Raw genomic sequence first — 25560 nt, forward strand, 5'->3', positions numbered from 1 at the left:
GGTCAGAGAAGTCAGTTCAGTCCTGATGCAATTGCTGAAACGGTAAAGTATCTGCATATGATGCAGGAGATCTGGGTTCAATTCCTGAGTTGGGAAGATCCCCTGGAGAAGGGAATGGCAACCCACTCCAGTACTTTTGCCTGGAGAATCCCATGGACACAAGAGCCTGGCGGTCTACAGTCCATGAGGTCGCAGAGAGTCAGACACAACTGAGAAACTAACACTCGGTGTCAACTAGAAAAGAAATCAGAAATTGCTAGAAATGATAGTAATTGTCAACCACTGAGACACTGAACCTTAAGGAGATGCTGTTTCTAAGCATAACCTCTTATAGTCATAGAATTCTTTATTTGTTGTTCAGGTGCTCAGTCATGTCTGACTCTTTGCAACCTTGTGGACTGCAGCACACCAGGCTTCCCTGTTCTTCATCATCTCCCGTAGCTTGCTCACACTCATGTCCATTGAGTTGGTGATGCCATCCAAGAATTCTTTATACTACCCTCATATTTGTTGTCTCTTGGACCTCCCTCATTAGCATTTCACTGAAGCTATAAGCAGATGATTTATTCCTACCTCACAGACAGGTGAGGTATTGGGATTCAGTGAGGTGAAATAAGCCCCCTGAAATGACATAAAGAATTGGAGAAACTGAGGCTCCGAGAAGGAAAAGGAATTGCCCAGCAAGAATTCACAGAACCCAGTCTCCTAGTAGGCAGTCTTGATGCCCTTTCTGCCTCACTTCTGTTATTATGACAGTGAATTTATTTAACCTCATGCCACTTTCTTTAAGTCAGAGAAATTTCAGAGGAGAAATTACAATGCTCAACTGATTTAATGTTTCCATATCATCAGGCAGAAATCATGTTAATTCGCAGGCCTGTTTGTCCACAGAGGATCTTTTATTCCTTCCAGGGAAACAGCTTGTGTCTTTATAAGACAGGAGACCCTGATCTGCTGCAACCGAAGGCTGTTTTATTAGGTAAACTGCTTTGCATAAAGGATTGGCTCTTCTTATTTGCCACCATTTAGTCTATTAACTGGAAGGACTGAGCCCCATGATACCAAGGATGACTTTAGAAGAGAAACCTGGATAATAAAAGCAAAGCCCCATCCTTGATAGAACCAATCATCTGTTTCCTGTAAGGTTGCAGTTTCTAATTAAAACATTTTTAATCAAAAGCTTCCTTGTATTTTATAGTACTTTCATGACTCTAAGTTCCTTCCCATTTAATTATTATAATGAACGTAATTAGTATGTGCTGTCAGGCCTTCACTTTATTTACATTTTATATTGGATAATTAAATGTGGTCTGATAATTAAATTAACTCAAATGACAGATGATTTGACTGCCTGCATATTACTGTATTGGGAATAAGCACCTTTGCATATTCATTTTAGTTAGTGACTGACTTTTTCACCTGGTAAGACCCCATAGATTCCTGCTATCAGAGCTGGAGTCTCCTGTGATAGTTGAAAGGAGGAAGGCTCCCACGGGCCCACCCTCCCCCATCAGCTTCTCTGAAGGGAGTCATGCAGACTGTGTCATCATCTGCTTGTCCATTTTGGGGGTGCGGGGTGGTCAGAACTGGCCAGTCAGCTGGACAGTGAGGCTTGTGAAGCTAGATTCTGCCTAAGCTGTGTGACACACAGTTTCCAAGTCTTCTGTCGCTTGATGACTTAGTAAGAAAATCGAAAGGTAATTGACTAGATGTTCCTAAAATGTTGTGCTCACCTCAGACATTTCCCTGCAAACAAAAACGGGGGCAGTCTCCTGGTTGTATACCTCCTGCCCATGAGGGACGCAGAGTTGTGTTTTAAGAGTGGCAGTTTCCCAGTGCATTTTTGCTTTTAGAACTCTCAGAGGTGCCCTAATTCCTGCGCAAACATTCTTACTTTGCTCCTTGTTTTTCTCAAAGGCAGATGGTCCTAGGTCACACCCATTTGGTAAACTCCTCCAGCCTCATCCAGGTCTAAGAGTAGAGTGTGCTACGGTGGGCTCAGCGTGGAAACTCCAGCCTTCAAGGCCTTTCTGTCCTTCCAGTGTTGGCAGCTTATTCCTGAGCTGTCACACACACATTCAGCTTTCTGTATTTTTTCTTTCCTTGTGTGACAGATACAGTTCCCTTTCACAAAATAATAATGTATCATGTCTAAGGAAGAGCCTAAGAACTTCAACAATGTAACTATCTTGGAGTTACTCTCAGTATTTACAGCAACAAAGGAAGCTATGGGGTTTGTTCCCAAAAGTAGAACAAATAAACTTCCTAATTAAAAATAACTTCTGCCTAAAGATTTATTTGGAGGCTTCCGGTGAGTGACCTGGCTGGTGTTAGAATGGAGAAATTTGCCAGTTAGTGATTTTGGCCACTTGGAAAAGTCACCAATATCACAAAATCCAAACAAAAGATACCTTTACGCCCCTCATCTCTTTGGTGTCCCCATCTCGCTTTTCCCACACAAGGGTAGTTTGAAGTACCACCTGCTCATAGCAAGTACCTTTTTACTCCAAAACCACCTGAGAGGTTTGCAAGGGAATTCCTCCTTGGCTGAGTGGCTGCATTGCTAGGGAATTAACTGGAGTAACGAGCAACTCCCCAAGGGAACCTCCTTTGCGTCTTTAGGTGGACACCATCACCACTCAAGACTGACGCTGACCAGGTATAGCACTGATCAGGACTCAGTAACTGAGAAAGGAACGTTTTCCCCACCCGCTTTGTAGAGAATCTTGCCCTGATTCATGGCTCTCTGTGCCCTCCACGGGTCCCCCTGCCTGTGGTTGATGCAGCGGCAGTTAAGGTGGCACCTGATTAGATGCCCGTCTTGAATCAGTCGGCACGTCAGGTTTTGAACTTGATCTCTGATGGCACTGAAAGTCAGATGTCACAGAGGATGAGCGCACAGGCTCTGAAGACAGCCAGCTTTGAAATCACTTTTTCTGTTCTTTCCTAGCACTGTGACCTTGGTTTGGTCAAGTTGCTAAACTGTGAGCCTCGGTTTCCTCATCTGTGAAATGGAGAGCATAATACCACTACTGCCCGTGTTGCTGGGTGAATTAAATGAGACAACACAGGCTCAGACTCATAGTGCATGCTCAAAAAAGGCAGACCTTGCTGTCCCAGTGGCCCTCTTTTCATCAGCTTTATGGCACTAAATAATACAGCTGAGTCAGCAGTAGGCTGAATTCATAATTCTGGCATGGTGAACTGAAAAAAACATGGTTGTACAGATAACGGTGGCTGAAACCATGAAATTAAAAGATGGTTACTCCTTGGAAGAAAAGCTCTGACAAACCTAGGCAGTGTATTAAAAAGCAGAGACATCACTTTGCTGAAAGATCCATATAGCCAAAGCTGTGGTTTTTCCAGTAGTCATGTACAGATGTGAGAGTTGGACCATGAAGAAGGCTGAGCACTGAAGAATTGATGCTTTCGAATTGTGCTGGAGAAGACTCTTGAGAATCCCTTGGACAGCAAGGAGATCGAACCAGTCTATCCTAAAGGAAATCAACCCAAAATATTCATTGGAAGGACTGATGCTGAAGCCGAAGCTCCAATACTTTGGCCACCTGATGCAAAGAGCCAACTCATTGGGAAACACCCTGGTGCTGGGAAAGATTGAAGGCAGGAGGAGAAAGGGGTGACAGAGGATGAGATGGTTGGATGGCATCATCTCAATGGACATGAGTTTGAGCAAACTCCAGGAGATGGTGAAGGACAGGGAAGCCTGGCATACTGCAGTCCATGAGATCTCAAAGAGTTGACATGACTTAGCGACAGACTGAACAGCAAAAACAAACTATCCTTCCTTCACCAGTCTTCTCAGTTTCTCAGTTTGGGGGAACTCAGGTTCAGAACACTCCAATAACATAACTGGCATGAAATCTAACTTTAAAACTGAAAGCTCACCATGGTTTCGTCTCCACTGCACTGTAAAGGCTGGCAGCCCACTAAACTCCTTCAGCAGTGTCTGTGAGGCGAAGAGCATGAGGAGGGACATTGTGAGGGTTGGTTTAGCCACACAGTGACATGAAGTTTACCCTCAGAGATCCATCCCAAGACTGGGCAGAGCGCAGAAAACGCACAAGGGAAGAAGCCAAACAATGAACCGTCAGCACCCTAGTCCCAGGTACCCAAACCAGGTCCTGTGAACAAGGTCCAAGGCTGAACACTGCCACGAGTTGAGGGGTGTATGTCCAGTCATCAGTCATCCTTGGCTCACTTGGAAGTCTTCTACTGGTGTGGAAAATGAGGCCAGAAAGAATATTTTGTCAAATTTTAACTAATGACCAATCATAAAACTAACTTTTTCTGGGCCTGCCTTCGTGTTCAGACTTAAAGGGTACCTTTTTAAATCACTGAGATAGACTGTAAAGACTTCTGTAACCACAGAGAAAACACCTCTTCTGACGTAGGAGATCTTACGTAAAAGCCTGACATCATAGAACAAACACTGGGACAGCAGTCAGAAGGTGAGGTCTTCTCATAACCATGCGGCTCTGTGACCCTGGGCAAGTCACTGCCCTTCTCTGGGCTTCACTTTACTATCTGTCGAAAGAGTTAGGCTGGGTCCTCACAAGGACCCTTCCAGCTCTGACAGAAGACAAATGTATAAGGCTAAGATGAGTGAGAAGTCATGTCCAGGTCAATACAGGTGCTTGGATTTAATAATTTTCATTTCTTTTTTTTTTAAAACTTGTTTTTATTGGACCTATTGTTCATTTACAGTGTTGTTAGTTTCTGCTGCACAATTAAGTGAATCAGTTACACATATACATATACCCACTCTTGTTCAGATTCTTATTCCCATATAGATCATTATAGAGTATTGAGTAGAGTTCCCTGTGCTATACAATATGTTCTTATAGGTACCGATTTTATATATAGTAGTGTGTAATGTAGTCATCACAAATGTTCTAGCAGCCACGCTGGTCTCCTTGCTGTTCTGCAAACACACCTCTCAAAACTTTGTTCTTACTGCTTTCTACCTGGGAATCTTTTCCCCCAGAAATCAGCATGGTCTGGGGAGTGGCGGGGGCGGGGTGGGGGTGGGGAGGATTTTCAAAGACTTTTTTCTCAGTTGTCATGTTATCAGAGTGGCCTTTCCTGACATAGTATCTATAATCAGCCCCATGGTTCCTGTTTTCACCTTTACCTAGCTGTATTTTTATTCATATACTTATTGCCCACCCCAACATTTATTTTGTCTGTCTCCCCTCTCCCACCCCATGCTACTAAAGTGTTAGTATGTCGAGAACAGAGTCTTTGTCTGCAGTGCCTACAGGAGTGTCTGGCACATAGTAATTACTTAATATTTGTTAAATGAATTATTGGATATTGAGATAATATATCTCTTCTAGACATTATACTGCAGAGAAGGTTAAAATGGCCCCAGATTTTAAAGAATACAGCACTTCTGCTTTAGTGACCAAACCTCCTAAACTGACTTTTAGCGAAAAATTTAAGAGCCATTTCTTTGGCATGGTAAGTTAGTTACATTTGAATTTGTACTAAGAGAAACTTCTTAGTTTTGTTTTTGCTGGAGCCAGTAGTTCTGAGATCTGAAGGAAACTACTGTGTTTAAGGTTTGGCATATCCTGTGTTTGAGAAAACAGCAGTGTGTGAGAGAAAGCTTTGGAGGCAGACTGAAGTCCATGTCCTAGCCCACCCCTCACTTGAGTGATAAACTTGGGCAGGTTATCCTGAGTGTCATTTCCCCTAAGCTATAACATAGAGACAGGAAATTGTTGTAATGATTAAATGTCATCCTCAAAACTTCCCTAGTGGTCCGGTGGCTAAGACCACGCTTCCAATGCAGGGGCCCCAAGTTCGATCCCTGGTCTAGGGACTAGATCCCACATGCTGCAACTAAGAGTTGGCATACCACAACTAAAGAGGCCATGAAGGTCCCACATGCCGCATGCTGCAACTGAGACCCAGCACAGCCAAATAAATTATTTTTTAAATGTCATCTTTATTACGCAGACCCCAGGTTTACTTGACTCTCAGCTATGAGAGGGGATGTCTTTCGGATATTTGCTTGTCAAGTTGGTGGCGTTGTCACAGAAAGTCTTTTGGATATGTGTGTTCCACTCTGAAACCATACACTGTAGGAAAATCTATACTTAAAGACCCCCAAATCACCATGTCATTCATTGTAATAGCAAGTTTCGGGGGTGGGGGGTTAAAATAGTTTTCTTAAGTTTCTTCATGTGTATGTAATTCCTTTGGGATCAAGCGCCTTGGGTCTGCATATCTCGTCAAAGAACCCAGTGTGTAGGAGTTCTGTCATGGTAGCCATGAGCTGGCCTCTGCTTTAAGGCACTGGCAGTGTGTGTTTATAGCATGATGAGAGGATTGTGGGCTCTGGAGCCAGGTGACCTATGTCCTGGTCACAGCTATATACCCCTTACCAGCTCTGTGATCCTGGTCAAAACCCTTAGCTTCCTGGTGCCAGTTTCTTTAAATCGGGATAACACTGATAACACCTCAGAGGGTTGTTGTGCAGATTAAATTAGGTCATGAGCATAGTGTAAAATTAGTACCTTCCCTGGGCCTGAACAAAGGTTAATTGTGATATGATTGAAATGTCTGCCTTCCACATTCCCTGCTCTTGATGGGAAGATCCTTGGAGTATCCACTCGGTCAGCTCTGACACTTGATACCACCTTAGATAGGCCATCTCTGCCGTCAGAGCCTGTGTTCCCGTCTGTTGAGAAAACTGAAGAGAACTCTGTATCTTCGTGGACCCAGAGGATGTAGAGGCCTGAGGAGGACCTCCTGTAGGGCTCTCAGCTGCCACTCGACGCGCTGCCCCGAGCGCGGGCTGCCAAGGGAGGTCTGGGCGGGTCAGTGTGGCCCTGTCCAGCTGCCAGCTCCCCTCCCCAAGGGGCATGCGTGGTTCAGCCAGACATACCTGACAGGTAATAAACATAGGCTTGTCTGGAAGGCAGTGGAGGAGAATCTCTGCTCACCATTTGGGGCTGCAGAAATAGGAGGAAGGGAGACCTCACACCCAAATAACTCTCTTCTATATGGGCAACTGCTAAACTGAAAACACACCACAGAAATAACTCAGAGGTGCCCTGAGATGGTGTTAGGAAAAGAAAGTGGAAAATGCCTCACATGAATCAATGTGAGCATTTAATGGACCTTAATTGGAACCTTATCCTACTGTACTTAGAACAGAGAGATGAAAGCAAAAGAAATCTGAGAGACCATTTATTTCACTTGAGAAAGCAGTAAACTAAAACTACAAAAAGATTTGACTACTATTATATTTTTTATGATTAAATAAAATTGTCATAGACTGGTGCTGGCGAGCCCATAAGTGCTCCGTGGAATGCATCCATGCTCTTTGGCTGCTGCTGGGATGTGATCAGAAAATCTATCAGGCTGTGCTCTGCATTTATTAACTCTGCTATTCTCACACCACCCAAAGGCTCTGTAGTGAGCAAGGCTTGACCCAAGTTCAAAATCAGAATAGTTGAGAATATGAGGAGAGCATATTTTGTGTGAAGACTTTTCATTCATTCTTAAGAAAAAAATATATTCTAAGCTATTTTCACCATATTTAAATGTAGTGTCTGTGCAAGTATAATCACCAAAAGGTGCTCATGTGTGTGAAACCTTGTAACACAGTCTTATATTACTTCTGCAAGTTCACAGGCCTTCAGAGATCCTCTAGTCCAGCTCCCCTCATTGCCAGACAAGAGAAGGACTTGCTCAAGTCTCTAGAGCCAGGCCTCCTGACACAAGATCTAGGGCTTTTTGTGACCAGTCTTCTCCTTCCTCTCCCCACCCCCTACCTTGTGGTAGGTGCGACATAGATACTTCAAGTAAAAAAAAAAAAATCCAAAATAAAGAGGTCCCTCAAGTGTGTGACAGTATGGTGGGTCTGTATCATTTCCAAGGTCTGTGCTCTTTAGACAAAGTTTTTTCTCAAACATAAATTAAAATGAAAAGAGCACTTACGGGTATAGTCCTTGACAAATTATAGAATCCATGACTTTTAGGGTTAGCCAAGTGTTTAAGAGAATCTAGGCCAACCTTCTTGTGCTGCAAGATGTGTTTGAAGGGAATTTAGAACATGCTTCATTTAAAAGGTAACTCTTCTCACAAAATAGACAACATGAAAGAAGGAAAAAGAAGCTGTAACATGGAACAGAGGCTAGAGGTGACTTGTTCTTGGGGAAATGCCAGTATCATGAGCTTTGTGTCCATATGAGCATTCATCATTCTTTCCTTCTCTCAGTGATCAGCTTTTACTTAAATGCCCACTCCATCTCAAACCAAATGCTGGAGGATGCAGAGATGAATAGAGCCCCGATCTTGTCCTTGTGGAACCCAGAGCCTAGGGGCAGTGCTGTCGGTGCTGAGGCTCATTCCTTCCTTCTACAGACTCTTTAACAAGTGCCTGCAATGGTCCAGCGACTGTTCTAGCCACCCAGGAGACCAAGAGAAACAAAATAGACTAAGTCCCTGCTCTCTGGTTGCTGACACTCTGAGAGGAAAGGGAGAGACGATCAATAAGCAAACCTGGATGGGTGCCTGAGCTTCATTTAGAAATATTTCACAGTGGAGGTGGTGCTTAAGCTGCTATCTGGAGGTGGAATAGATACTTACCAGGTAGCAAGGTAGGAAAGACATTCTGGGCCTAGGAAAGACCTTGAGCAAAGGTGTGTGTGCACAGTTAGTCACTCAGTCGTGTCCAACCCATTGTGAACTCATGGACTATAGCCTGCCAGACTCCTCTCTCCACGGGTTTCTCCAAGCAAGAACACTGGAGTGGGTAGCCATTCCCTTCTCCAGGGGATCTTACTGAGATGTAAAATGGCCTGGCAGTTTTAGGGAACGGCAAGCTGTTCCTTCTGTCTGTAGGTTAGGAGGTAGTGGAGAGAATACAAGTTAAGGGTGAAGAAGCTGCCTGGGCCGAGGCCATGAAGAGACCTACGTGCAGTTGGTAGGTCTTAGGGACTTATTCTCTCAGAGATGATGAGGCACCCCTGACGTTACTAGCAGGAGGAGGAGATGTTCAAGCTGTGTCTGAAAGTCCACTCAGGATATAGAGAATGGGGAGACAGGCCTCAGGACTTCTGCAGTGGAGCCCCAGGATGGGAGCTGGTGTCCCTGGTTACGTAGCACTGCTCATCCCCACAGGAGCAGGGTGGTATCTGAGGGGGGCACCTTCCCAGAAGCCTTCTTTGCACCCCTCTGCCAGCAGTACTCAGCAAGCAGCCTGTCACCCATAGGAAGCAGGGGACGCACGTCAGGGGCCTCGTCACCCAGGTTCCCTGGAGGGACACTGCAGGACAGCTACCACCACCACCCCCACCCCCCCCCCCGCTGCAGGAGGAAAGCCCTTGTTTCTGTAGGATCACGTGGTTTCCAGAGCCTCTGCAAGGCCCAGCCCCTAGGTACAGGCTTTAACCTCTCCTCCTGCCCCTGACTGCTTCCCTGCCTCCTCCTTCCCTCTCTCTCTTTCCTCCTCGACCCTCGGCTGGCGCGAGACAGCAGTGAATCCCTGGGACCACCAGGAAGAAGGCTAGTGCTCCAAGGGCCTGCCTCCCACATGGTCTGCCAAGATCTCTGCACTTAATCTCAGCCTCGAAATCTATCTTACAGCAGAAGCAAGTTTGGGAAGAGAGGAATGTGTTTGCAGCACTAGCCAAGGGAATCTTTGTGTTTCTCTGCCCCGAATTTGGTTTGATTATGTATGTGGACAGACTCTTCAAATTTTTCTCATGTGATATTCAAATAAAGCCATTTCAGTGCCTAGCCTACTCTACCCCCAAGGCATCAGATCAGAGAAACAAGGTGTGTGGGTGAGGGTGTTTGGGACATACCTTTTTCTTTATATGATTCATAGAGGTCACTGGCCTCAAGGCCCCTGCTATCATATCTTTCCTCTCCTGGGCTTGGGCGTCAGGTGTGATGGGGCTTGTCAAAGAGCACTGTGGACAGAGAGGCTTGGCCTCTGCCCTGGCCCGGCCACTGGGACTGCTGCCCCCTGCACTCCAGCGTTGTAGCAGGACCAGTTTCACAGGGAGGAATGCAACAACTACTTTGTTTCTGCTCTGCTAGAAAAATATTCTTTGTTCCAATGATTTACAGGCCCTTTCGGCTGTCTCTTATAATGAATTTAGATGTCTAGACACCTATTTTTTGCCCCTTTGTTGAGGACATCTTGTCTCTGACAAGAAAAGGGAAAAAGCAAAACAAGAATTCCTAGGCATAAAGAATTCTCCTTGGTGAGATTTAACTATTTGTGTCCATTGCTGTCTGATCTCATACTCCATTCACCCTACCAGCCTGGCTGATGGAGGTGGTTTGGCCTTGGGCTTGACAGACCAGCTCACAAGTCTTGCTGTCCCTGCCATGCCCCACCTGCCCCTGCTCTCCAGACTTTTGTGCCAAGAGGCTGTTGGAGTCGATGGGGTGCTGCCTGAGGGACTCAGTCAGCTGTTCTTGTAAGTCCAAAGATAGCGACTCTGAGGACCTTGAAAGCCCTGGGAAGAGTAGGCCCAGGGCTCTGGTGTGATGGTGGGTATAGATAGGCCCCTGGAGTCAGGTTTCGACACCAAAGCTCAGTGCTCATTCATTCATTCCCCAGCTGGTTATAGAGCACCTGTGATTTGTCAGGCACAGTACTAGGCACTCTGCCACACACTGGGGACACAGCAGTGAATAAAAAGGACATAACCCCTGTTCCCACAGTGTTGAAAACTGGAGACTCACATCAGCCTGTCTTTGCCTGAACAACTGCTCATGCTTCTGGAGCCACACAGGCCATGTGTGTGTTTCTGTCTTCTGGTCCATGGCAGACATGGGACTGAGCTTCCAGCGACCTAAGCAGTTAGCAGCTTGCCAGAGGGCATTCTGAAGGGAAAAAAAAAAAAACCACATAAAAATAAAATGCAAAGCCTTCTCCTAAATAAGGGAGAAATTTAAGATCACTGTTAGATCTTAGCAAAATTAGCAGGATTCACAGAGTATAAAGTAGATAGACAGAAAGTGACCACTTTCTATTTTGTTTCCCTGAATGTAGGTGAATTCTGGAGAGATGGAGATTTTGCTATAGGACACCATGGTTGTATCTAAGATGCTTGGAGGGATAGTCGAATGGGTGGATTTAGAAAGGGGCCAAGAAACTGCCCCATAGAACCTTTTTCTAGTTTATTTCTGTTATTTAGTGTTATGATTTTGGTATGGTCAGGGAGAGAGCTGTTCCCATATAAGTGAATTTTGCAGAGGACTAAACTTACCTTTAAAACACAATATTTATTTAACATTAACTACTTGTTTTAATTTTTAAAATTTTAGTCTCATTTCTTAAACTTAAATCATACTTAATATATATTTTTGATGCCTTAAGAAATGAATACCTACTATAGTATCAAGTACATGAGCATTATCATGTATGTGAAGCAAATTTTTTAAGTATAGAGTACTAAGAGAAGGTCATGGGTTATAATATGTGTTACTATAGTACAGTAATGTCACTCAAAGCCAACCATTTATACTAAATGATTCCAGGCAACTTTCTCAATTCTTATTTCTTCTTGAAATAATTTTAATTCCCACCCCCTCACTTATTAGTGTCAGCTAGTGCTTCTTTCTGTCTCCAGCAGTCTCCTAATTTGCTGATTCCAATCCACTCTTGTTAGACTTGCTTCTGAAATGTGAATTGATAGGCTGAGTTGGAGCTTGCAGAACTTAGCTATAAATAATTGACGTGGGTTTTGTGGACAGACTGGGCACTCTGTGAGGGCAGGGGTGTCTCTGACTCATTCACTGCCCCGCTCCCCAGCCTTGCATAGTGCTTGGCCAGAGTGGACGCTCAGCAGAGTTTTGATGAATGAACTGGTTTCCCTGCTCAGCAGCCTGCTTGCTCACTTCCTGGTTCTTGGCTGCATTCCAGATGGTCACAGTTGGAGGAAGGGGGCCTTCTGGGTGAGGAGAATCAGGCTGTTTTCCATTTACATAACATGATAGAGTCCCCAGAGGCCTTCCTAGCCACTCTCCTTGGGATCTTTGAAGTGACTATGGCAGTTATCATTTCACAGATTTGAAAAACGCAGACTGCCCAGGCCAACTGCATTTCTAGACCAGATGCATACCTACTCAGTAGCTTACCTCCACTTTCCTTTTTTTTCCTTCATGAAATTTAACTGTTGGGAAAAACTCTTCAGGTCATACCAAGGATTAGCATTATAAATACATCATAGGTGATAGTGGTTGTTTCAAAAACAAGGCCTGGTCTGCAGGCACGCAAAATCCAGAAGGCAGCTAATTACATCACCATCACAAGAGGGTCCTCATTTAGAAGTCGCATGTTCCAACAGTTCACTCCTGAGAATCTAGCCCCATCACCAACCGTTCCTCTTTTTCAAGTTCTTATGTCTGATAGTTTGAGACAAACCCTTGGCACAGCCTAGCACATAGCCAAGAACCGGCTATTTGATACCTAGCCAAGCAGAATATAGGTTTTTGAAGAAAGGTCTTTTGTGTTGGTTTAATCTGTGTATGTCAGTTGGTTTAGTCTGTTTAGAATGGCAGTATGTCATCCTCCTCTTCATCTGGGCTGGCAAAGTTGTGTGAGAAGCTGGCTGGCAGCCAGTCATTGGAACGAGCTCAGGGCTTGGCAACAGAGAGCCCCTCTGCCTAGGAAGGGGCAGCCCCCCGGGTGTGATAGCCCTGGACGGGCCTGAGAGGCGAGAGAGAAGCCAGCTCTCAGAGTCAGAAGAGTTTTCCAGGCCCAGCTCCATAAATGACTGGCCAGTGGACCTATAACAAGTCTCTCAAACTTTCTGAGTTTCAGAGCTCTTCTTATAAAAGAGTATAGCCATCCGTGTCTGCCCCCCTCGAGGGTGTTAAGAGCCTGAGATGATGTAGATAGAGGGGCTTCGTAGACTACTGAGTACCGTCTCCACCAGTGACAGGCTTTCTGCTGCGTTGGATGTTGCTGAGGTTCTGGCGTGCTGCAGTCCATGGGGTCGCAAAGAATCGGACATGACTTAGTGAATGAACAACAAGCCACAACTGGCAATTTTGGATTCCTTCACATCAAGTGAGAGAGCAGTGTCACCCCACTACCCACAAAGGAGGAGGATTTTTTTTCCAGACCTCTCCTTATAACCAGGCCAGGGAGCCCCACTTGGGATGCTGAGAGTCTCAAGCTCAATTTCCTTCTAGGGGAGCAGACGAACGATCACAGAATCCATTCTTTAGGGATGTCTTAGGGATGTCTGCAGTAACAAAGTTCCATAGACTGGGTAGCTTGTAAAACAATAGGAATTTGTTTCTCATTGTTCTGGAGGCTGGAAGCCCAAGATCAGGGTTCTGGGGAGGGCCCCCTTCCAAGTTACAGACTACCAGCTCCTCATCATATCCTCACAAGGCAGAAAGAGGACTAGAGGGCTCTCTGGGGTCTCTTTTATGAAGGTATTAATCTCATTCACGAGGGCTTCACCCTCATGATCTAATCACCTCCTGAAGGCCCTATCTCCTGATGCCATCACATGAGGATTAGGATTTCAACATAAGAATTGAGGGGGGCACACAAACCTTCAATCTATGGCAAGGGACTAGTTGAGCAGACCTAAGATGTTGTGAACTGGAGACCTGCTTCAGAAAATGGCATCTGTACCCCATGAGAAGAGATCTTGGTATGATTCTCCCCCAAGGCAAGGTACAGAAGTATGTGTTAACTAGGGACCCTGTGTCACTTTGATTCATTCATTCCAGTAACTCTGAGGTACCCAGCCCTCTAGCAGAGCAGGGGAGGACAGAAAAGGAAACAGTTCCTGCCCTTCTGGAACTAGGAATTAAGCTGCTCACACAATTTACAATATAAGAGCTGCTGCCTTGTCTTTGCGTTGAAAAGCAGAGGCAATCTCTGGCCATGCTGCCTGGGAAGGCTTCCTGGGCTTAAGGATTTCCTTAAGTGCTTGGAGGGAAGCTCCTCCTGGGTCTCAATCAGGAGCCCACAACACCAGCCTTATTAGCTCTGGCCCTTCCTGCTATTTTCAGATTGACAGGTCTAGCACAACAGCCCCAACACACACACACAGACTAAGCTTAAGACTGTTTCTCTGTACCACTTACCTGTGTTTCTTGGATCGTGCTTATGCTAGGATTTTCTTTTCAGAGCTGTCAGAATGCACTTCCTACCCCGCCACCACAAGATCCTGGCTGGCATCCCCAGCCTGTTTGCACAGCTCTCCCTGGAGGCAGGGCCAGGGAGAGGCCGTGGCATGGCTTCCCAGGTGGCATGAAGCTTGCTGATGAGTCCCAGCCAGAGCAGGGCCCGCTGCTGCCAGGCGCCCTGTTCTGATGAGCATCCCTTACAGAGAGACGGGGGCAGGATGACAGAAAGCACTCGTTAGGCCTCACACACTGGGAGGGGACTTCTGGTTCTGCGAGTGTAGGGAAGCCAGATCCGGGCAGAAGGAGACTCAGGGCAGCAGAACTAGTGAGCTAACCAAAGGCTCCTAACTAACATTGCCTTTTACATTGTGATCACAGACGTTGTTTTCTTTGATCCTCTAAACCCTGAAGGCTGCCATCTGCCTCTGTTTCATTGAAAGAACACTGTGACTCAAACCAGTTAACCAACCAGAGCCAGAGCTACTTAACACCAAGCTCCCTTGAGCCTGCAGATTCATGCTTGTGGCCTCCAAGAGACAACTGGCCCAGGCACTTCTAAAATATATCAGGTTAATGAGGGTAGCCTGCTAATGATACTTCATACTAGCCAGGGATGACAAGGAATTGGACCTGAGCTGTGGATTGAATTGTATTCCCCCAGAATTCATGTGTTGAGCCCTAACCCCCAGTGTAACAATCCTTGGAGATAGGACTTTTAAGAGTTAATTAAGGTCAAATGAGGTCACAAGGGTGGGTCCTAATGTAATAGGATTGGTGGCCTCACGCATACTCACTAAGGCCACATAAGGACACAATGAGGTGTCAGTGTGCAAACCAGGAAGAGAGCCCCCACCAGAACCCCACCTGCAGCACTCTGATCTCAGACTTCCGGGCTTCTGAACTGTGCGAAAACAAATTCCTGTCATTTAAGCCACCTAGTCTAAGGTAGTCTGTGATGGCAGCCTGAGCAGACGAAGATGGGCTGGCACTGAATCTAGGTTGTTTCTTCTTTCCATGTGAAATTCCTCCACCTACAGTTCTAGGTGCTCAGATCTGATCTAACCTTGAAGGTCCAACCCACCTGCTCAGTGCAGCCTTCCTCACCTTAGTAAGGGTAATCTCTCCCTCCCATGGGATCCCCCAGTACCTTATCCTTCCCTCTCTGATGACCCGGGCTCCTTTGTATTATTGTCCTTTGTGGTGAGGCTTGACTTCTCTCCATGTCCCCTTCAGCATTTGGCACAGGAAGCATTCAGTAAATGGCCACTGAATTTAGAGCTCTCTTCTGGCTTCCTCAATTGGGGCACCCAGTTATATACTTCACTTGGTAGGAAGTGCAAAGATTGGAGCCAGAAGGCTTAGTGGGTGTCCAGGCATCAGGAGATGAAAGAATCAACATGGCCCACTTGTCTACTCCAGATTCCTTTTATTTTTTTTCCCAGATATCTTTTTAGTGCCAGTATTCAGATCCTCCTGGCCCTCTTTCCAAGACTATAGCACACATTGGCAGCATGCAACTTTCCTTTTCCTAAAGCCCCTTCTTCCCAGAATTGTTGATAGTTCCAAAAAGAAAAGGAAGTGAGGGTCTCTCACCCACTTCCTCTCTTACCCTCTCCCTATTCCTTCTCCTAACCCCTTGCCAGTGAAGAAAAAAGGTAGAGAGTGCCAGGGCATACAGGTAAAAGATGCCTTTCTTCAGTGACCGTGGAACTACTCCTGCTGGCCGTTGCTTAGAAGCCCAAAGGAGAACTCTCTCCAGAGGATGACCAAGAATGGGTCCAAGAAGGCCTTGAAGTGCTGTCTCATGTTCTGATACAGTCAAGTAGTTTCAGTGTAACTTGCCTTAAATTCAAAATGCAGGAATCTAATTCTCAGTGAGAAAGAGTATATTAAAGACCCAGAACTCTTGGTCGTGTTCTTTTTCTTTGAGTGCTACTGGCTCAGACAGTAGACAGAACGCCTGCAATGCAGGAGACATGGGTTCCATCCCTGAGTCGGGAAGATCTCCTGGAGAAGAGCTACCCACTCCCGTATTCTCGCCTGGAAAATTTCATGGGCAGAGGAGTCTGGCAAACTATAGTCCATGGGGTCACAAAGAGTCAGACACGACTGAGCGACTCACACTGACACAGGTATGTTCACTTTGTGAAAAATCAGGCTTTTAACTTAAAGGGGATATGCGTTATGCTTCATTGAAAAGTTTACTTAAAAAAAAATTAAAACCCCAAACAACTGAACCGTGTGCTTAGGTCACACAACTAGTTGGTGACTAGAGTAAAGGCCAGAACTCAGATCTCCTAGCTCTGTAGTTAGTATGTATTTTAGAATCACACCCAGGAGCAAGAGGCAAGTTCAGTTTCAGTCGCTTTTGATCTGAAAGTGAAAGTGAAAGTCAAGTCTCTCAGTCGTGTCCAACTCTTTGCAACCCTGGTGGACTGTAGTCTACCGGACTCCTCCATCCATGGGATTTTCCAGGCAAGAATATTGGAGTGGGTTGCAATTTCCTTCACCAGGAGATCTTCCCGACCCAGGGATTGAACCTGGGTCTCCCACATTGCAGGCAGACGCTTTACCGTCTGAGCCACCAGGGAAGTCCTTTTTGATCTGAAGTTGCTAGAAATTCTCTTGGTTTCCTTGGAGTCCTAATCTGCATCTGAAAATGGACAAAATGTTTGAGAGGAGGTTTCTCATTACTACTGAGGCCACACCAGCTCCCTACCTGTTGTCTGATGACTATGGCCTCTAAAGAAATCTACAGGCTGGTCACATCCTTCCTTGGTTCAGTGGTTGGGAAAGGGGCTCTGTGAAAATACTCTTTATATTTGTGTTGACCTGTGTGCCCTGAAAGAAAGGGCAGGTGGCCTGGCCAGGCTCAAGGTGGTGCTACCTTAGGCCTTTGTCTGGACAAAGGTGACAGATCAGTTATTGATTTAGTTGCAACTCCAAGAGGAAGGTATATAGAGAGACATACTGACATCATATGGTAGGAGATTTCTCTTACATATGTTTTTTTTTCATTCAGCAAGACGTTCATGTCCTGTGATGACTCCCTGTTAACTTTCTACTGATTTTGGACGGCTTAAGCCATCCCAAGTGACATTTGACTCCCCCCTAACCTGTCAGAAGCCTCTCAGGCAACTCTCTCCTCGTCCCCAAGGCCCCGAGCATTGAGGTCAGGCTGTTTGCATCCCCAGCCTTGCTTCCCTGCCCCTACAGGAAGTACCTAACCTAACTCAGCTGACTGTTCACCTGTGCGCGTGACAGCAAACTGCCAGCCCCGTGCCTGAGCCCGCCGGCCTTACCCAGGAGTCGTCTCACCTGCTGAGCCTCAGTGCTGCGGGTTGGCCCCTTCCGGGCTTTCCTCCTGCTGTCTCCCCACAATGTCCGAAATGTGGTTTGAGGGACAGTGTTCACTAGATGTCCTCCTCCGGCTCACTGCCAAGCCAGGGGGGTAGCTCGCAGCACCCCTCACAGACCCCTGACTAATCTGGCTACGTCCTGTCTTGGGTGGTCCTGTGGGTAGAACTCCTTACCCCAGGCACCCAAACTGCCTACCTCCACTTGTGTCTTCTGCAGTCAGGGGACTTAAAGATAGTGGCCTCTGACAGGGCATCTCACTACCCTGCTGGTGACCTCTGTAAACTCACTTTTTCAACAGGCAACTCATAGCCAGCTCTGTTCCCAGAGGGGACTGACCCCCCCCCCCCCCTCCCCAGTGAGGGTCAGGAGTCCAGGTGGAATAAGTTATGGTTAAGCTCTCATGTTCTGTGCTGATTTACCAGGAACCAGGAATTGCCATCTTTGTGTTTCACATTGTGCCTGTGCCAGCCAGACTGTCCAGTTTAATATCTTTTCAATTAGGGAGTCTTCCAGTAATAGCATTTTAACAGTGAAGTTCCAAAGAAAAAACTTGTTCTTAATTTTTGTCCAAAGAGGGGGAAAGAGGCTTCTAATAATGGTATCATTATAAATTCTAAAGTGATGATCATTTGGCTTTGCGACAAAATTTGTAGCTAATAATTAAAATAAAGATTTAAGTAAATGCTTTATCAATAAAGTGGATGATAGGGGCACATTTTTCTCAGTCAGTGTCAGGGATGGCAGCCCATAGCCATGTGCTGAATTGTCACACTGCAAGTCTTTAAAATTCCTGCTGGATTTGAAGGTATTAACAAGTCCCTATCAACATTCTCTAAAGGTTTTTGATGTCATTTTAGCTATTGAACTAAAATATGTGAACTATTACTTTGTTGATTTTGTTCTTAAACCAAACTGCATTATCATCTGAGAGTGTGTTCTTAAAGTATTGTTAAAAGTACTTTGAAAACTTGTAAATCCCTATAATTTATGTTTCTCCTGCCTCTGCTGTTTCATTCTGTCCTTCTGGTTTTAATTTGAATGCAGTCCTGTCTGGGTGTGTACCTGTAAAATTGTGTTTTTCCAAGTACAATTTACAGTCTTGACCTTAGATTTTACAGTGTTCCTAACCTTCCATGAGCTTCCTCCTATACCAAGAAGTGGGGCTTTGGGTCACCCAGCTCTTTTATATTAGAACAGTCTAATCAAGGTTACTTGAAACAGATCTGATTTTGACGTTTCTTAGTTTATCATATAGGCCTAGGGAGTAAGTTCGGAGGGCTTCCCTGCAAGCCCATTAATTGCATTGCCCCATTTCTTAAAATGTACACAGTTGTAAACCTAGACTGCTTCAGGACAACAGTCTCGTTTATCTAAACAATTCTCCTTTTAGACTCAATGGCACTGATGGAAACACAGATAAGCTGTATGGATCGGAGGAAGGAACTTTTGGAGCTGGTTTTTTTTTTTTTTTGGCTGAAACTGTTCACATTCCCCTAACAAACCCCTTTTTTTCTTTCCAGGGGCTTGTCTGCATATGGAATAAACTGATCTGTGTTCAGTATATTCCATGAGCTAGGGTAGGGGAAGACTGCAGTGGGAGGGTATAGGAGAGGGTATCTTCTGAGTGAGCTCTTGGCAGGTTTTAAGGAATATGGCTATTTTGCTTTAAGGGGAAGTGTGAAGGGTGAGGCACTGTGTTAAAGTAGTGCGTATCCTAAATCCATTTTGTGGGCATCCTCTCTCCATGATGAATCCATGGTTCCTCGTGGATTATAAGAGTTTTTAAATGGATGTAGAACTTTTGGCATCTTTTCCTTAAGTTAGGAAATGAGATTTCTTTCTTTTCTGCTCCTTTCAAATATCACTTAAATTAAGCTCTGATAAGGAGTTAGGAGTATTTTTCTTTCCTCCTTACACTTCCTCAGCACGTCTTCCGTGATTCTTGCTGGCACTGCGGGCTGAGGAGGCAGGACACAGGGCAGGCCAGGGCTCTCTGGCAGCTGACCTGGGGTTCCTCCTCTGTCACAGGTCATCGTGCAGTCCGGCCGCCACCCCACAGTTCTGCAGAAGCTCTGCCAGCTGCCCTTCCAGTATTTCAGTGACCCACGGCTGATCAAAGTGCTCTTCCCGTCACTTATCGCTGCTTGTTACAACAACCTTCAGAACAAGATCATTCTGGAGCAAGAGATGAGCTGTGTTCTACTGGCCACGTTTATTCAGGTACCTTCTGTATTTATGCCAAATTCTCTGACTGTGTGAAAGCTAATGAGACTGAAAAATAAAAATGAACCAGCTGTTTACCCTTGCCATCCACATTACCCCAAAATTTCACCTATTTATGTGCTTGACTGTCATGATAGTAAAACTGGGGTTTGAGTATTGTACATATTTCTATTTGGAGGATTTCAAGAAAAAGGTATTTTTCCAGTTAAGCCTGTACTAAGGAAATGTTTTTAAAAGACTTCTTTAAGGCTTTAACTGTTACTTCATCTTGCTTTTTGTCTGTTTATAGGGAATAGATAATAACTGCTGAAGAAAGATTAAAACTGCAATTTATTTGTAAATTTTTAAATAAATATTCATATGTATACACACACACACTGACTGTGTGTGCATAAGAAAAAAACATTTTGTTGCTTTCTCTCAAATCTAAAACTTTTAATTATGGCCTTATATTTTGCTGATCCAGTGAAATTCTATAGGACTCGAATCAGAATCAGTACTATAGCAAAGCAGTATTTCCACATCTAAATTAACCCAGTCAACTGACAAGAGAATCAGTTTGGTTATTCTGTAACATTTGCTAATAGCTAATCGTGTTATTTCTTTTCTGTCATTACACAATGACATTATTTGCTGAAAATCTTCCATTATTTTTTCAAATGTTGCACCCTAAAGCCAATATGTGTTTGTTCCATGACACACATATGCCTAATAGACAGTGTTTTCTGTTCATAATAATAATGAAACAGAAAGCAGAACTTTGTATTGTTATTGTTCCTTATTTTGGCTAATACACATGTATCGCTTTTGAAAGGGCGTAACAGTGCCCAGCTGGTTGGGATGGCTGAAGAATCCCCCAAGCTTTCTTCACCTTAGAAGTGGTTTACATTTCTTAAACTATCCTCTACTAGATGATCAGCTAATAAACACACTAGATCAATTATGCTTAGAAATGTTTTGTTTTCAGCTTGTTTGTTTTTGAGTCTAGATTCCAGTTTCAAAAAAAAATTTCAAATATATTCAGATTTGTAGGTAGGGTATATATATTCAAAAAAATCTTATAGTTAATAATTAAAATCTTAATGAAGTTTTATATAACCATCATATCAACGTATAGGATTCTTCATATATTCTTACAGCCTTAGGATTAAACAGGAAATACGTTATAGAGAATTTTAAGACCATGATCTTAAATTTCATTCTTTCATTCAACAGGTAAATTTTTAGTGCCTCTGGTGTGCTGGGCACTGCTCCAGGCACTGGAAATACAGCAGCGAACAACACAGATACAGATTCCTGCCTTGAAATGTAGAGTCGGGGGGAGTCAAACAAAAAACAAATAAATGAGCAAAATAAATAGCATGTCAGATTGTGTTAAATGCTGTGGAGAAAAGTAAGGCAAGAGAGGAAAGGAGGACAGGGACCTCCAGAGAGATGATATGCAGCTTTTTGTGGCCTGTGCAAAGAGGCCTCAACCAAGACAGTGATTATGGAGCAAAGACAGTTTTGTAGCTGTACCATCCTAGTCCCTTACATTTTTTTCAACTGCTTGGAAAACAATTTATAAAAATATAAATGGTACCAGAATCTAAAGTAAGGATCATATATAGTATTTTCATCTGGTGTTGATCTCAGAGTACTTCTAATTTGACTCTATTATAGTTAATACACAATTAAGTATAATTTAATATAAATCTAACACATTAACCATATATTTTAGCACAGATTTTATAAATAACCATGGAAATTTCTTATAATACTTATTTGGGATAGGATGTTAAAAACAAGTTTGGTTTTTTTTCTATAAATTATTGTGCTCAAGAGAATGAAAGTACATTGGACTTTCATTTATATAATGGTTCTTCAAGATCCCCTTGTTTCTAGTGACTACTAGAAAATATTAAAAATAAGAGCTAGCAGTTTGTCCTAGGTTCCTGAAATTTCACATATTATAGATGACCTTTTTCATGTTCCATTGAAGAGTAAAATTGCTGGAGATTTAGCTACAGAATGGATGTACCTAAAGAATATTATACTATGTGAAAGAAGTCAGAGAAAGACAATTACCATATGATTTCACTTATATATGAAAGCTAAAAAGTGAAACAAACATAGCAAAACAGAAACAAACTCAGAAATACAGAGCACTGGTGGTTTGGAAAGTGGGATGGGGAGGTGGGCAAAATACGTGAAGGGAATTAAGAGGTACAGACTTTCAGCTATAAAATCAATGTCATAGGAATTTAACATACAGTGTAGGGAATACAGTCAATAATAAGATTGTATGGTGACAACTGATAACTAAACAGATCATAGTGACCATTTCAAAATGTAGATGAATATGGAATCACTATGCTGCACACCTGAGACCAATATGATATTGTATGTCAATTATACTTCAATTAAAAAAACTTAGCTACAGAATACATAAGGGCTTTTATACTTGTGGGTTTTGTTTAATGTTAAAAGTCTGTCAATATTTTAAGACAGTATTTGGCTAAAGAATTCAGTTTGTTAGATATAAAACAAAGTTATACTTTCCACAGCAGGCAACAACCTGGCCATTGGTGATACTGAGATTTGAGTCATCACTATTTAATTTAAATATGAGAACCTGAATTACATAATGTCAGTTTCTTAAGCTTTTATATTTGGGCTCCAAAGTATTCATGGTAAAAATAGTTATCTCAGATTCAGAGGCATTTTTAAAGCCACTCTCAGCAAAGTTCTCCATGCATAGCATTGATATAAAAACACTTTTCTCGTTTCACACAGGATTTTGCACAGACTTCAGGTCAGGCAGATAACCAGTCTTATCAGCCCAAAGGTATGTCTCTGTTGAAATTAAATGTTATGTGTTTGTTAGCTGGACATTTCTCACTCCACCCTTTGCAACTGTTAGAGAAATCAATTTATTACATCACCTGAAATATTTGAAGTTCAGATACCAAGTATATTTCAGAGAATAAAGAAATTGATTTTGTCATCAAACATGAGTGTATCAGAATATACAGAGAAATCCATGGAAGTAAAAGAAAAGCATGAAACATCTTTATATAATTTATACTCACCTCATGCAAGTTATAATAAATGGTGAATAATTACTAAAGAGCTACCTACCTTGTAATAGAAGATGCAATCAGATCATTAATATAGGCCTACGTTACTCACATAAATGCTGAAATTACATACATTTAGTTCCCTACCCGTGTTCAGAATAAAACTGTCATTGATAGTAGCCCATATGTTCCCCTAAAATTCAAGCACTTGAATTTTTTATTGAAAATAAAAATTGTAAAATTGTTTTACATGAAGAAAGAGCACAGTTCAGGGGCCAAAAGATTTACAAAAAAAAATTTTTTTTTTCCTGTAGCATTTCTGCTGAGGTGAGTCCTGTGATCAGAATTGAGATGTAGAATTTTCAAGTGCATTTTTACTTTTTAAAATATTCTGCTACCCACACTGTTAAGAAGTACAAGTTGCTCTTTGTCTGACTGTCACGTCAGCATCTCTAATTAATGAGACCTTCACCCAGATTTTCCCCAATTCTTCCATTAGCTTGATAGTCTTTAAGGTGGCCAGAGGTCTAGTCCCAGCAAGATCCTCTGGGGCACCCATTCAGTAGCCCTCACTTTGGGGGAGGAGAAGGTCACCCTGGGCAGAGGGTGTATGTGTGTCTCACAGTTCTTTACAATGGACAGGTGCTGAAAAGTACATAAATGAGAATATAACTAAAACTGTACACAGTATCATGAAAAACTGTCATTTCTTATTGGCTCAGACACTCACAAGTAAACAGAAAGCTATGCCCCTTTTTAGAAATTCAAGTCAACATCATAGTTGGTACCATTTGCCAAAGTCAGAATTAGTGTGCAAATTCACTTCTGTCGTGACTCAGTCACAGCCTTTTTTTAAGTTCTTAGAGGCTAGAAAAAAAATCATAATTTGTAATTGTAATTTGTTACTATATCTTAAAAACAATGGTTTAAATGTTGAACTTTGAAAATGCCTAGAAAAATCTTCCAATGTATTTATTTTTAATTGTACAGCAGTTTTTTGTTTGTTTTTGCCAGTAAGAAGTATAGACATTCTTTTTCTTCCTCTTCCTCCTGACATAAGGATGAGTCACCATTTGCTGCCTATCTGTCAGGCATGTCCCAGGGGCTGCCTCTGTCTGCTTGGTTTCAACCTCTTTTCCAAGGGATCATCTTCTCTGACTTTCATGCTTTCCCCAATTACTATGGGATTAATCTTCAAATCAGCAAATGGGGAACTGTTCTCTGCTTTGCTTAGAAAAGTCATCGCTATACTGGTGACAGCTCATAATAGGCTTACCTGATTTTAAAAAACAATGATGCCACACTAAGTTGCTAGTCTGCACCTGGACATCTGTTCCCTTATTGCTTAGAATGTTCCCATAAAATGTTTCAAGATGTTTTGAGTTCATTGCCCAGGTGAACCTCTAAATTCTAAATGTGAAGCAGCTTCTGACACACCACATTCTTATTGCTAAGGAAGAATTCTGGTTTCCAAATCCTCCTCACTGCTGGATGACTGGCTGGCCAGGAGACTCTTTCAGTAGCCAGTAAAGCTCCTGATAGTTCCCTCTGCTTTGTTGGGCAACTGAATGCCAGATTTGAGCATTTATTAAAGTTATGTTTAAACTAAAATCGTGGTTTAGATCAAACAGACTATTTTAGAAAACAACCATTAAGTTTATGTACAGATATGGCCTTTCCAGGCTGACTTAAGGATGGAATACATAACTGTCATTTCATTTTGTTCACCATACTTATTTTTCCCATTTTCTTACTCCAGAGTCCAAAAACAGTGTTTTTCATAATGTTTTACCTAGAGGTAAATGTCTGAGTAGTTTAGAAGCATGAAATAGATTGTAATTAAAATACATATTATATATTTCATACTTCAGATATAGGTGAGTTACCTTTACTGAAATTTGCATCATGGTTTATTTGAAATGTATGTCTCCATTTTTGACTCAGATATCAAAATAATTTTCATTTCTTAAATGTTGAAGACTTCAACCTGTTTACTATTCTCTTCTTTTTTCCCCCTCAGGAAAATGCCTTGGTTCCCAAGACTATCTTGAACTGGCTAACAGATTTCCTCAGCAGGCCTGGGAAGAAGCTCGACAGTTTTTCTTAAAAAGAGAGAAAAAATAAAGGTTTTGATTGGTTGTGTGTTTAAGTACCCTCATTAATATTTTAAATTGTTCAAAACACTGTAACTACTCCTTAAGAAGTTCATTTTCACATGTTTATACTCTGTAGATATGGTATATACTTTACACTATTTATAAAGACTGTAGATACTTTAATGTTCTTTCTAATTCTGTGAGTTTATTTCATTTATGCACAATAGTTTGGAGTTTGGTAACTTACATCCTATGATAATATATACTTTGCATTTGTAATATGGGTGAAATTAGACAAAAAGTTAGCAAGTCTGTTTTGTTCTTGTAATAAAATAACTTATTCTATTTGCAGTGGTGACTTTTCTTGTGAAGGCAATGCAGATTTGAAAGAAAAACTGATTCCAACTCCGGAAGTATCTTAAAGACTTACTAAAAGTTAACCTGCTTTAAATTTCCCTTATTAGGTTTGAGTAGAAGATGTTTGTAACAGTTTCACATTCTAATTACATAATATGTTCTAGCAGCTATGTTCTAGCAGCTCTCTGAAATTAACTTAGAGCATTGTATTCATTTGTCTGCCTAAACTTTCCCAGCGGCCACTACTGAGAGTCTCCTATAGAAATAGGATTGCTGAACTGAAATTCTCCAAAATAAAAATGAGGGATCCAAAAAAGATC

The 25560-nt window shown here is 42.9% G+C and overlaps 1 protein-coding gene across 8 annotated transcripts in view; it reads left to right on the forward strand.

The window, feature by feature from the left end:
- Positions 1-25228, forward strand: part of SCAPER (S-phase cyclin A associated protein in the ER) — a 400938-nt gene extending 375710 nt beyond the window's left edge. For 7 of the 8 annotated variants that reach the window (XM_020886983.2, XM_020886986.2, XM_020886985.2 and 4 more), the window contains 3 exons: positions 19534-19725; positions 22504-22555; positions 24808-25228. In XM_020886983.2, the coding sequence (XP_020742642.2) occupies positions 19534-19725; positions 22504-22555; positions 24808-24911 (348 nt within the window). In that variant the 3' untranslated portion in view covers positions 24912-25228. Of the gene's footprint in view, positions 1-912; positions 1123-19533; positions 19726-22503; positions 22556-24807 lie in introns of those variants that run through there. The other variant, XM_020886987.2, reaches the window with a different exon arrangement.
- Positions 25229-25560: the final 332 nt, after the last annotated feature.

Source organism: Odocoileus virginianus, chromosome 16 (genome assembly GCF_023699985.2).
Source record: "Odocoileus virginianus isolate 20LAN1187 ecotype Illinois chromosome 16, Ovbor_1.2, whole genome shotgun sequence".
NCBI classification, from domain to species: domain Eukaryota; kingdom Metazoa; phylum Chordata; class Mammalia; order Artiodactyla; family Cervidae; genus Odocoileus; species Odocoileus virginianus.